The sequence below is a fragment of the Scyliorhinus torazame genome, chromosome 2, assembly GCF_047496885.1.
Source record: "Scyliorhinus torazame isolate Kashiwa2021f chromosome 2, sScyTor2.1, whole genome shotgun sequence".
NCBI classification, from domain to species: domain Eukaryota; kingdom Metazoa; phylum Chordata; class Chondrichthyes; order Carcharhiniformes; family Scyliorhinidae; genus Scyliorhinus; species Scyliorhinus torazame.
In genome coordinates this window covers 207,196,741-207,210,477 of record NC_092708.1, presented here as the reverse complement: position 1 = coordinate 207,210,477, position 13,737 = coordinate 207,196,741, and the positions used below count along the sequence as shown (strand labels likewise).

At 55.1% G+C, this 13,737-nt stretch overlaps 1 protein-coding gene across 6 annotated transcripts in view; it reads right to left on the bottom strand.

The window, feature by feature from the left end:
- The window catches only part of LOC140395386 (fibronectin-like), a 161,807-nt gene that overhangs the window by 51,320 nt on the left and 96,750 nt on the right, over nt 1-13,737 (bottom strand). For all 6 annotated transcript variants that reach the window (XM_072483085.1, XM_072483095.1, XM_072483103.1 and 3 more), the window contains 2 exons: nt 5,875-6,141; nt 4,906-5,022 (listed from right to left, as the gene is read on the bottom strand). In XM_072483085.1, the coding sequence (XP_072339186.1) occupies nt 4,906-5,022; nt 5,875-6,141 (384 nt within the window). The remainder of the gene's footprint in view (nt 1-4,905; nt 5,023-5,874; nt 6,142-13,737) is intronic.

The following is a 13,737-nucleotide window of genomic DNA, read 5'->3' as shown; positions in this document are numbered from 1 at the left end:
GAAGAGTTCACCCTCCCTAGGGCATCTGCCCAGGTCCCCTCTTCGATCTCCTCTCCCAACTCCTCCTCCCATTAACCTTTCAACTCCACCACTGAGGCCTCCTCCTCCTCCTGCATCACCTGGTAAGTTTCCGAGATCTTCCCCACTCCCACCCACCCCCCCGAGAGCACCCTGTCCTGTACTGTGTGTGGCAGTAGCCGCGGGAATTCCACCACCTGCTGTCTGGCAAACGCCCTTACCTGTAAGTACCTGAAGGTGTTCCCCGGGGGGAGCCCGTACATCTCCTCCATCTCACCCAAGCTCGCGAACTTCCCGTCCACAAACAGGTCCCCCAACTTTCGTATCCCTGCCCTATGCCACCCGAAAACCCTCCACCTGTTCTTCCTGGGGCGAACCGGTGGTTCCCCCGTAATGGGGTCCACGCCGAGGCCCCAACTTCCCCCCTATGCCGCCTCCACTGCCCCCACATTTTGAGGGCCGCCACCACCACCGGGCTCGTGGTATACCTCCTTGGAGGGAGCGGCAGTGGCGCCGTTGCCAGCGCCCCCAGACTCGTACCCACACAGGATGCTGTCTCCAGCCTCTTCCATGCAGCCCCCTCCCCCTCCATCACCCACTTGCGCACCATCGGCGCATTGGTGGCCCAGTAGTACCCACAGAGGTTGGGCAGTGCCAGCCCCCCCCATATCTCTACTCCGCTCCAGGAACACCCTTCTCACCCTCGGAGTCCCTCGCGCCCACACAAACCCCATTATACTCCTGTTAACCCGCCTGAAAAAAGCCTTCGGGATAAACACGGTGAGGCACTGGAACAGGAACAAAAACCTTGGGAGCACCGTCATTTTGACTGACTGCACCCTACCCGCCTAGGACAGCGGCAACGCGTCCCACCTCTTGAACTCCTCCTCCATTTGCTCCACCAGCCTTGTAAAGTTAAGCCTATGCAGGGCCCCCCAGCTCCTGGCCACCTGGACCCCCAAATATCTGAAGCTCCTTTCCGCCCTTTTAAGTGGGAGCTCGCCAATCCCCCTCTCCTGGTCCCCTAGCTGAACTACGAACAGCTCGCTCTTCCCCATATTGAGCTTGTACCCCGAAAAGTCCCCGAATTCCCTAAGGATCCTCATTACCTCTGGCATTCCTCCCACCGGGTCCGCCACATACAGCAGCAGGTCGTCCGCATAAAGCGACACCCTATGCTCCTCCCCACCCTGCACCAACCCCCTCCAGTTCCTCGATTCTCTCAGTGCCATAGCCAGGGGTTCAATCGCCAGTGCAAAGAGCAGGGGGGACAGGGGACACCCCTGTCTCGTCCCTCGGTGCAACCGAAAGTACTCGGGCCTCCTCCTATTTGTGGCCACACTCGCCATCGGGACCTCATACAACAGCCTAACCCACCTGACAAACCCCTCCGCAAATCCGAACCTCTTCAGCACCTCCCACAGGTACCCCCACTCTACCCTATCGAAGGCTTTCTCAGCGTCCATCGCCACCACTATCTCCGCCTCCCCCTCCCTCGCCGGCATCATGATAACGTTTAAGACCCTCCGCACATTCGCGTTCAACTGTCTCCCCTTCACAAACTCCGTCTGGTCTTCATGTATGATCGGCGGCACACAATCCTCAATCCTCGTGGCTAAGACCTTCGCCAGCACCTTGGCATCTACATTTAGCAAGGAAATCGGTCTGTAAGACCCACATTGCAGGGGATCCTTGTCCCGCTTCAGGATCAAGGAGATCAGTGCCCGGGACATCGTCGGGGGTAAAGCCCCCCCCCCGCCTTATTGAAGGTCCTAACTAACAGCGGACCCAACAGGTCCATATATTTTTTATAGAACTCGACCGGGAAACCGTCCGGCCCCGCCTGCATGCTTCCTATCCCTTTGATCAGCTCCTCCAGCCCAGTCGGGGCCCCCAGTCCCGCCACCAGTCCCTCTTCCACCTTTGGAGACCTCAATTGGTCCAGGAAACGACCCATCCTTCCCTCCTCACGTGGGGGCTCGGATCGGTACAATTCCTCGTAGAAGTCCCTGACGACCCCATTAATGCCAACCCCACTCCGCACCACGCTCCCTCCCCTGTCCTTAACTCCCCCGATCTCCCTAGCTGCGTCCCGCTTCCGAAGCTGATGCGCCAGTATCCGGCTTGCCTTTTCCCCATACTCGTAGACCGCCCCCTGGGCCTTCCTCCATTGCACCTCCGCCTTCCTGGTGGTCACCAGGTCGAATTCGGCCTGGAGGCTGTGCCTCTTCCTCAACAATCCTTCCTCAGGCTCTTCCGCATACCTCCTGTCTACCCTCACAATCTCCCCCACCAGCCTCTCCCTCTCCCCCCGCTCCCTCCGCTCCTTGTGGGCCCTAATGGAGATCAGCTCTCCCCTCACCACCGCCTTCAGTGCCTCCCATACCATCCCCACTCGGACCTCCCCGTTGTCGTTGGTCTCGAAGTACCTCTCTATACTTCCTCGGACCCGCTCGCTCACCTCCTCGTTCGCCAACAGCCCCACCTCCAAGCGCCACAGCGGGCCCTGGTCCCTCTCCTCCCCCAACTCCAAGTCCACACAATGCGGGGCGTGGTCCGAAATGGCTATTGCCGAATACTCGGTATCCTCTACTCTCGCTATCAGCGCTCTACTCAAAATGAAAAAGTCGATTCGAGAATAAGCCTTATGGACATGTGAGAAGAATGAAAATTCCCTAGCCCCCGGCCTTGCAAATCTCCAAGGGTCCACCCCTCCCATTTGGTCCATAAATCCCCTCAGCACTCTAGCCGCCGCCAGCTTCCTACCTGTCCTAGACCTGGAGCGATCCAGTGCCGGATCACTTCCAAGTCTGGGATCCGACCCAACATGCGCCGCATAAAACCCGCATCGTCCCAGTTCGGGGCATACACATTGACCAGTACCACCCTCTCTCCCTGCAGCTTACCACTAACCATTACCTACCTACCGCCATTGTCTGCCACAATGCTCGACGCCTCAAATGACACCTTTCCCACCAAGATCGCCACCCCTCGATTTTTGGCATCTAGCCCCGAGTGAAACACCTGACCTACCCAACCCTTTCCTCAGTCTTACCTGGTCTGCCACCTTCAGATGTGTCTCCTGGAGCATAACCACATCCGCCTTGAGCCCCTTCAGGTGCGCGAACTCGCGGGTCTAGAGAACTTGATGGTGCTGCCCTCTTCCCCTCCCTCAACAGACATGAAATGGGCAAAGGAATCACTTGCAGCACACTGCTTGCTGATTTGATTACGGCTGCTCAGTAAGTGTCTAGCTATGTGTCTGTAAAAAAAACATGTGCCAGACTGACTGAGCATGAGAGGCCTGTAGCCACTATTTTGGCCTACTTTCGCCTGACTGATTTGCAAATGAACGCGGGATTCAGCGTGCACGCAGGGCACCGCTTTCTTCAACTGCCCAGGAGTCTAAGAGACCAGCAATTCCCAGATGGTTAAATTGTAAATTTCTGACTTTCCGCCCCTTGGCACCAGATTGAAGTGGCAGGCCTCTGTTAGCCACTGCGTGAATCCGTCCCCGTTGTCAATTACCTCCACCCTCACCCAGCTAGCTTGCCGTGCATCGCACTTTCAAGCTTTATGGCTGGTTGATCATGCCGCACACTCCAACTGAGGTTTGAGGAAGTAATCTGCCATGGGCCTGCCATGGACATGATAGGATGCATTCATTGCACCAGGCCTTAGTCCTTTTGAACCTCAACAGTTCCTAATTTGGGTTCTTCTTCCACTAGTTGCGACCCATAATTTTAGCCAATATGTCATTTGTGGCGTGCTGTAGGTTAACTTGGTTCCCGAGACGTTTGTGTTTAATTTTTAGGCTATGCCCCCTGGTTCTAGACTCCCCAACCAGCAGAAATAGTTTTTCCCAATCTACTCATCGATAATATCTTGGAGACTGCAGTTACATCATCTCTTAACCGTCTGCATTTCAGGAACACAATGCTGGTACTCGCTCCATGTAATTTAACCATAGAGTCAAACAACATCCTACAGCACAGGAGGCCATTTATCCCATCGAGTCTGCACCAACCCTTCGAAAGAGCACCCTACTCAGGCCTGCACCTCCACCCCATCCCTGTAAACCCACCTAAGCTTTTGGAGGCTAAGGTGCAATTTAGCGTGGCTAATCCACCTAACCTGCACAGCTTTGGACAGTGGGAGGAATCATAGAATCCCTACAGTGCAGAAGGAGGTCATTCGGTCCATCGAGTCTGCATCAACCCTCTGAAAGAGCTGGACCCAAACCCCCTTCCTTTCCCTGTAATCCCCCTGGCGGAACAATTTAGCATATCCAATCCAACTAACTTACACATCTTTGGACTGTGGGAGGAAACCGGAGCACCCGCAGGAAACCCACGCAGACACAAGGAGAACATGCAAATTCCACAGACAGGTCACCCGAGGCCGGAATCGATCCCGGGTCCCTGGCGCTGTGAGGCAGCAATGCTAGCCACTGTGCCATCCTTGGGGAGTCCAACTACCAGACCTGCCTATCTCTACACTCTCTCCAAGGCTAATTTACTCTGCCCAAGATGTGACGCCAGATAGGAACCCCAGCTGCTCCAAATGGGGTCTCACTGGAGCTTCACTGCGCTGTACCGTAGAAGGTTCCAGTTTGCCACCAAGTTTTGATCGCACGACAACAAGTGAGATTCATGTCACTGTCTGTGTGGAGTTTGCACATGCTTCCCATGTCTGCATGGATCTCACCCCCACAACCCAAAGATGTGCAGGGTAGGTGGATTGGCCACGCTAAATTACCCCTTAATTGGAAAAAAATGAATTGGGTACCTTAAATTTCTAAAAAAAAAACAATTCATGCTGACAGCACAGAGGAGGCTTCTCCCCTCACAGAGTGACTAGTCAGAGGAAATGAACTGCAAGGCCTACCTGACTCTCCGAATGCGACGCGGTAATATTTGACATTCAAGGGCGGTGGTCTCCACCTGATGTTCAGGCTCGTAGGTGTGGACTGGGTGAATTCCAGGTCAGTTGGGGAATCAGAGACTGGAGGGAGAGGTAGGTGAGGGGTAGCATAGGTGGTTGATTGGGGGTGGGGTGGGGGGAAAAATCAGCACAATTAACACGATGTGGCAGCCATTTTTCCAAAACACAAACATAACAGGCAGGGAGGGAGACAAGTTGTCGTACCCAATTACAACACCCGCCCCCACAAACCTTACATTCCCTTTACACTCAGATCATCTGGGATGGTTAAAAAGCAACAGAGACAATAAGAGAAAAATTATTCTGGAAAATTCCTCTCCCACTCCCTCAGGTGCTGAAATAATGTAGAACAATTTTTAGCCATCAAGAGACTTTTGACAAAGGCTGACTGAACCTTTTTAAAACATGTAAAATTAGCCAATCCCCTGCAGGCCTGGTCCCTTTGTCTGTGAAGTATGTCAGGACGTCAGGTTGATTCTTACAGGAAAACCAGGCTTTAATATCTTACACACAAAACAGGACTCTCATGGTGAATTTTCTATTTTTCTTTGTTTGATAGCCATTCTGTTGAACAGCATCAATGGCTTACAATTCCAACAAGGTCCCGCGCCGCACCCAGGTACCGTTTGGGACCAACTATTCAACTGCAGGAACCTTCACAATACACTGCCTGAAATCTATGTCTTTGCTCAACATAGGCATGCCACCTGCAGTGACTGGGAGTGGGTCAGCTTCACACGATCACATCCAAAGCCCTTACACCGCCACGTTCACTGCCCAGCGGTCAGGAGCTGAGCCAGCTGTCTGACCGCACAAGGCATCACACAGTCCTGCCCAAATCTGCCGTCACTCAGTGGTTTCATTTGCTTTCTTTCGCCTGCAAGATTGCGTCCAGTTCCAGAACTCACTCACATGTGGAATGCTGGCCGACCAGGGGCAAGCTCTCCCGCCTGCCGTTGAATGCAGAGATGCTGATGACATACTCCGAGGCGGGCACCAAGTTGGTCAGCTGGAGGGAGGTGCGTGTGGACGGCACCCGCTCATCCCGAGGATTGGCCCCGTTACTGAGGTGATGCCGCACCCTGTATCCAGTGATTAGGGATCTTGTGGGCTGCCAGTGCACGGTGAACGAGGTCGCCTTTGTGTCAGAGAAGTCAATGCCAGTCGGTGTGTCGATGCCTAGGTGCAAAACACAGGGCATAGGTCTTTCAAAGGTTTTACGCATTTCTATAGTGACCCTTACAATTGCCCCCAAAGCGCTCAGTAGTTGCATTTTGTAGGTGCATTTTGGAAGGTCTAATGCAGGTAGGGAATATACAGTGAATGGTAGAACCCTCAAGAGTATTGAAAGTCAAAGAGACCTAGGAGTACAGGTCCACAGGTCATTGAAAGGGGCAACACAGGTGGAGAAGGTAGTCAAGAAGGCATACGGCATGCTGGCCTTCATTGGCCGGGGCATTGAGTATAAGAATTGGCAAGTCATGTTGCAGCTGTATAGAACCTTAGTTAGGCCACACTTGGAGTACAGTGTTCAATTCTGGTCGCCACACTACCAGAAGAATGTGGAGGCTTTAGAGAGGGTGCAGAAGAGATTTACCAGAATGTTGCCTGGTATGGAGGGCATAAGCTATGAGGAGCGGTTGAATAAACTCGGTTTGTTCTCACTGGAACGAAGGAGGTTGAGGGGCGACCTGATAGAGGTATACAAAATTATGAGGGGCATAGACAGAGTGGATAGTCAGAGGCTTTTCCCCAGGGTAGAGGGGTCAATTACTAGGGGGCATAGGTTTAAGGTGAGAGGGGCAAGGTTTAGAGTAGATGTACGAGGCAAGTTTTTTACGCAGAGGGTAGTGGGTACCTGGAACTCGCTACCGGAGGAGGTAGTGGAAGCAGGGATGATAGGGACATTTAAGGGGCATCTTGACAAATATATGAATAGGATGGGAAAAGAAGGATACGGACCCAGGAAGTGTAGAAGATTGTAGTTTAGTCGGGCAGTATGGTCGGCACGGGCTTGGAGGGCCGAAGGGCCTGTTCCTGTGCTGTACATTTCTTTGTTCTTTGTTTGTTCTTTGATTAAGCAGTTTCAAGGGCATCACTGTTGGGGCAGCACAGTAGCATTGTGGATAGCACAATTGCTTCACAGTTCCAGGGTTCCAGGTTCGATTCCGGCTTGGGTCACTGTCTGTGCGGAGTCTGCACATCCTCCCCGTGTGTGCGTGGGTTTCCTCCGGGTGCTCCGGTTTCCTCCCACAGTCCAAAGATGTGCGGGTTAGGTGGATTGTCCATGATAAATTGCCCTTAGTGTCCAAAATTGCCCTTAGTGTTGGGTGGGGTTACTGGGTTATGGGGATAGGGTGGAGGTGTTGACCTTGGGTAGGGTGCTCTTTCCAAGAGCCGGTGCAGACCCAATGGGCCGAATGGCCTCTTTCTGCACTGTAAATTCTATGATCTATGTTGTAATGCAGCTGCTAATTTGTGCACAAATAACACGATCTCTACCATGATAATGGCGCAATAATTTGTTTCAGCGCTGCTGGTTGAGTTTAAAAATCAATGTTTATTTTTTTCACCTGAGGGGGCAGGCAGTGGCCTCAGTTTAATGTCTGATTCACCTTCAGCAGCACAACACTCTTTGTGTACTGCTCGGGATGTGTACACCTCCTTCTGTACTGCTCGGGGTGTGTAGGCCTCCCTCTGTACTGATCTGGGTGTGTAACTATTCCTCTGTACTGCTCTAATGTGCAGGCCTCCCTATACACATGTGTACACCTCCTTCTGTACTGCTCTGGGTGTGCACACCTCCCTCTGTACTGTTCTGGATGTGTAGGCCTCCCTCTGTACCGTTCTGGATATGTAGGCTTCCCTCCATACTGTTCTGGGTGTGTACACCTCCCTCTGTACTGCTCTGGGGGTGTAGGCCTCCCTCTGTGCTGCTCTGGATATGTAGTCTCCCTTTGTACTGCTCTGGGTGTGTGGGCCTCCCTATACTGCTCTGGGTGTGTAGGCCTCACTGTACTGCTCTGGGTACGTAGCACTCCGTCTGTATTGCTCTGGGTATTTAGGCCTCCCTCTGTCCTGCTCTGCTTTGTAGGCCACCCTTTGTACTGCTCTGGCGATGTAGGCCTCCCTCTGCACTCCTCTGGGTGTGCACACCTCCCTCTGTACTGTTCTGGATGTGTAGGCCTCCCTCTGTACTGTTCTGGATATGTAGGCTTCCCTCCATACTGTTCTGGGTGTGTACACCTCCCTCTGTACTGCTCTGGGGGTGTAGGCCTCCCTCTGTGCTGCTCTGGATATGTAGGTCTTCCTTTGTACTGCTCTGGGTACGTAGGCCTCCCTCTGTACTGTTCTGGGTTGGACACCTCCCTCTGTACTGGTCTGGGTGTGTACGCCTCCCTCTGTACTGCTCTGGGTGTGTAGGCCTCCCTCTGTACTGCTCTGGGTGTGTACGCCTCCCTCTGAACTGTTCCGGGTTGGACGCCTCCCTCTGAACTGCTCTGGGTGTGTAGGCCTCCCTCTGTACTGGTCTGGGTGTGTAGGCCTCTCTCTGTACTGCTCTGGGTGTGTAGGCCTCCCTCTGTACTGCTCTGGGTGTGTACGCCTCCCTCTGAACTGATCCGGGTTGGACGCCGCCCTCTGAACTGCTCTGGGTGTGTAGGCCTCCCTCTGTACTGGTCTAGGTGTGTAGGCCTCCCTCTGTACTGCTCTGGGTGTGTGGGCCTCCCTCTGAACTGCTCTGGGAGTGTAGGCCTCCGTTTGAACTGCTCTAGGTGTGTAGGCCTCCCTCTGTACTGCTCTGGGTGTGTAGGCCTCCCTCTGTACTGCTCTGGGTGTGTACGCCTCCCTCTGAACTGTTCCGGATCGGACGCCTCCCTCTGAACTGCTCTGGGTGTGTAGGCCTCCCTCTGTACTGGTCTGGGTGTGTAGGCCTCCCTCTGTACTGCTGTGGGTGTGTAGGCCTCACTCTGTGATGTTCTGGGTTGGATGCCTCCCACTGTACTGCTCGGGGTGTGGAGGCCTCCCTCTGTACTGCTGTGGGTGTGTACGCCTCCCTCTGTACTGCTGTGGGTGTGTACGCCTTCCTCTGTGATGTTCTGGGTTGGACAGGATCCTCCCACTGTACTGTTCTGAGTTGGACACCTCCCACTGTACTGCTCTTGGTGTGTAGGCTTCCCTCTGTACTGCTCTGGGTGTGTACGCCTCCCTCTGTACTGCTCTGGGTGTGTAACACTCCCTCTGTACTGCTCTGGTTTGGACGCCTCCCTCTGTACTGCTCTGGTTTGGACGCCTCCCTCTGTACTGCTCTTGGGTGTGTGGGCCTCCCTCTGTATTGTTCTGGGTTGGACGCCTCCCTCTGTACTGCTCTGGGTTGGACGCCTCCCTCTGAACTGTTCCGGGTTGGACGCCTCCCTCTGAACTGCTCTGGGTGTGTAGGAATCCCTCTGTACTGGTCTGGGTGTGTAGGCCTCCCTCTGTACTGCTGTGGGTGTGTAGGCCTCACTCTGTGATGTTCTGGGTTGGATGCCACCCACTGTACTGCTCGGGGTGTGGAGGCCTCCCTCTGTACTGCTGTGGGTGTGTACGCCTCCCTCTGTACTGCTGTGGGTGTGTACGCCTTCCTCTGTGATGTTCTGGGTTGGACAGGATCCTCCCACTGTACTGTTCTGAGTTGGACACCTCCCACTGTACTGCTCTTGGTGGGTAGGCTTCCCTCTGTACTGCTCTGGGTGTGTACGCCTCCCTCTGTACTGCTCTGGGTGTGTAACACTCCCTCTGTACTGCTCTGGTTTGGACGCCTCCCTCTGTACTGCTCTGGTTTGGACGCCTCCCTCTGTACTGCTCTTGGGTGTGTGGGCCTCCCTCTGTATTGTTCTGGGTTGGACGCCTCCCTCTGTACTGCTCTGGGTTGGACGCCTCCCTCTGTACTGCTCTGGGAGTGTAGGCCTCCCTCTGTACTGCTCTGGGTTGGACGCCTCCCTCTGTACTGCTCTGGGTGTGTAGGCCTCCCTCTGTACTGCTCTGGGTGTGTAGGCCTCCCTCTGTACTGCTCTGGGAGTGTAGGCCTCCCTCTGTACTGCTCTGGGTTGGACGCCTCCCTCTGTACTGCTCTGGGTGTGTACGCCTCCCTCTGTACTGCTCTGGGTGTGTAACACTCCCTCTGTACTGCTCTGGTTTGGACGCCTCCCTCTGTACTGCTCTGGTTTGGATGCCTCCCTCTGTACTGCTCTTGGGTGTGTGGGCCTCCCTCTGTATTGTTCTGGGTTGGACGCCTCCCTCTGTACTGCTCTGGGTTGGACGCCTCCCTCTGTACTGCTCTGGGAGTGTAGGCCTCCCTCTGTACTGCTCTGGGTTGGACGCCTCCCTCTGTACTGCTCTGGGTGTGTAGGCCTCCCTCTGTACTGCTCTGGGTGTGTAGGCCTCCCTCTGTACTGCTCTGGGAGTGTAGGCCTCCCTCTGTACTGCTCTGGGTTGGACGCCTCCCTCTGTACTGTTCTGGGTTGGACGCCTCTCTCTGTACTGCTCTGGGTGTGTAGGCCTCCCTCTGTACTGCTCTGGGTGTGTAGGCCTCTCTCTGTACTGCTCTGGGTGTGTACGCCTCCCTCTGTGATGTTCTGGGTTGGACGCCTCCCACTGGACTGCTCTGGGTGTGTAGACCTCCCTCTGTACTGCTCTGGGTGTGTACGCCTCCCTCTGTAATGTTCTGGGTTGGACGCCTCCCACTGGACTGCTCTGGGTGTGTAGGCCTCCCTCTGTACTGCTCTGGGTGTGTACGCCTCCCTCTGTACTGCTCTGGGTGTGTACGCCTCCCTCTGTGATGTTCTGGGTTGGACGCCTCCCACTGGACTGCTCTGGGTGTGTGGGCCTCCCTCTGTATTGTTCTGGGTTGGACACCTCCCTCTGTACTGCTCTGGGTTGGACGCCTCCCTCTGTACTGCTCTGGGAGTGTAGGCCTCCCTCTGTACTGCTCTGGGTTGGACGCCTCCCTCTGTACTGCTCTGGGTGTGTAGGCCTCCCTCTGTACTGCTCTGGGTGTGTAGGCCTCCCTCTGTACTGCTCTGCGAGTGTAGGCCTCCCTCTGTACTGCTCTGGGTTGGACGCCTCCCTCTGTACTGTTCTGGGTTGGACGCCTCTCTCTGTACTGCTCTGGGTGTGTAGGCCTCCCTCTGTACTGCTCTGGGTGTGTAGGCCTCTCTCTGTACTGCTCTGGGTGTGTACGCCTCCCTCTGTGATGTTCTGGGTTGGACGCCTCCCACTGGACTGCTCTGGGTGTGTAGACCTCCCTCTGTACTGCTCTGGGTGTGTACGCCTCCCTCTGTGATGTTCTGGGTTGGACGCCTCCCACTGGACTGCTCTGGGTGTGTAGGCCTCCCTCTGTACTGCTCTGGGTGTGTAGGCCTCCCTCTGTACTGCTCTGGGTGTGTACGCCTCCCTCTGTACTGCTCTGGGTGTGTACACCTCCCACTGTACTGCTCTGGGTGTGTACGCCTCCCTCTGTGATGTTCTGGGTTGGACGCCTCCCACTGTACTGTTCTGAGTTGGATGCCTCCCTCTGTACTGCTCTGGTTGTGTACGCCTCCCTCTGTACTGCTCTTAGTGTGTAACACTCCCTCTGTACTGCTCTGGGGGTGTAGGACTCCTTTTGTGTGGCTCTGGACATGTAGGTCTCCCTCTGTACTGCTCTGGGTGTGTAGGCCTCCCTCTGCACTGTTCTGGGTTGGACACCTCCCTCTGTAATGTTCTGGGTGTGTAGGCCTCCCTCTGTACTGCTCTGGGTGTGTAGGCCTCCCTCTGTACTGCTCTGGGTGTGTACGCCTCCCTCTGTACTGCTCTGGGTGTGTACACCTCCCACTGTACTGCTCTGGGTGTGTACGCCTCCCTCTGTGATGTTCTGGGTTGGACGCCTCCCACTGTACTGTTCTGAGTTGGATGCCTCCCTCTGTACTGCTCTGGTTGTGTATGCCTCCCTCTGTACTGCTCTTAGTGTGTAACACTCCCTCTGTACTGCTCTGGGGGTGTAGGACTCCTTTTGTGCGGCTCTGGACATGTAGGTCTCCCTCTGTACTGCTCTGGGTGTGTAGGCCTCCCTCTGCACTGTTCTGGGTTGGACACCTCCCTCTGTAATGTTCTGGGTGTGTAGGCCTCCCTCTCTACTGCTCTGGGTGTGTAGGCCTCCCTCTGTACTGCTCTGGGTGTGTAGGCCTCCCTCTCTACTGCTCTGGGTGTGTAGGCCTCCCTCTGTACTGCTCTGGATATGTAGGTCTCCCTTTGTACCTCCCTGGGTACGTAGGCCTCCCTCTGTGCTGTTCTGGGTTGGACACCTCCCACTGTACTGCTCTGGATTGGACACCTCCCTTTGTACTGCTCTGGGTGGGTAACCCTCTCTCTGTACTTCTCTGGGTGTGTAACCCTCCCTCTGTGCTGTTCTGGGTTGGACGCCTCCCTCTGTACTGCTCTGGGTGTGTAGGACTCCCTCTGAACTGCTCTGGGTGTGTAGGCCTCTCTCTGTACTGCTCTGGGTGTGTAGGCCTCCCTCTGTACTGCTCTGGGTGTGTACGCCTCCCACTGTACTGCTCTGGGTGTGTAGGACTCCCTCAGAACTGCTCTGGGTGTGTAGGCCTCCCTCTGTACTGCTGTGGGTGTGTACGCCTCCCTCTGTACTGCTCTAATGTGCAGGCCTCCCTATACACATGTGTACACCTCCTTCTGTACTGCTCTGGATGTGTACGCCTCCCTCTGTACTGTTCTGGGTTGGACGCCTCCCACTGTACTGCTCTTGGTGTGTAGGCTTCCCTCTGTACTGCTGTGGGTGTGTAACACTCCCTCTGTACTGTTCTCTGAGTTGGACGCCTCCCTCTGTACTGCTCTTGGTGTGTACGCCTCCCTCTGTACTGCTGTGGGTGTGTAACACTCCCTCTGTACTGCTCTGGTTTGGACGCCTCCCTCTGTACTGCTCTTGGGTGTGTGGGCCACCCTCTGTATTGTTCTGGGTTAGACGCCTCCCTCTGTACTGCTCTGGGTTGGATGCCTCCCTCTGTACTGCTCTGGGTGTGTAAGCCTCCCTCTGTACTGCTCTGGGTGTGTACGCCTCCCTCTGTGATAGTTCTGGGTTGGACGCCTCCCACTGTGCTGCTCTGGGTGTGTACGCCTCCCTCTGTACAGCTCTGGGTACGTACGCCTACCTCTGTACTGCTCTGGGTGTGTAGGCCTCCCACTGTACTGCTCTGGGTGTGTACGCCTCCCACTGTACTGCTCTGGGTGTGTACGCCTCCCTCTGTGATGTTCTGGGTTGGACGCCTCCCACTGTACTGCTCTGGGTGTGTACGCCTCCCTCTGTGATGTTCTGGGTTGGACGCCTCCCACTGTACTGTTCTGAGTTGGATGCCTCCCTCTGTACTGCTCTGGTTGTGTACGCCTCCCTCTGTACTGCTCTTAGTGTGTAACCCTGCCTCTGTACTGCTCTGGGGGTGTAGGCCTCCCTTTGTGCTGCTCTGGACATGTAGGTCTCCCTCTGTACTGCTCTGGGTACGTAGGCCTCCCTCTGTACTGTTCTCGGTTGGACGCCTCCCTCTGTACTGTTCTCGATTGGACGCCTCACTCTCTACTGCTCTGGGTGAGTAGGCCTCCCTCTGTACTTGTCTGGGTCGGATGCCTCCCTCTGTACTGCTCTAGGTGTGTAGGCCTCCCTCGGTGCTGTTCTGAGTTGTACTCCTCCCTCTGTGCTGCTCTGGGGATGTCGGCCTAGAATTTGAGCTCTGGAGTAGGATTTGAAGC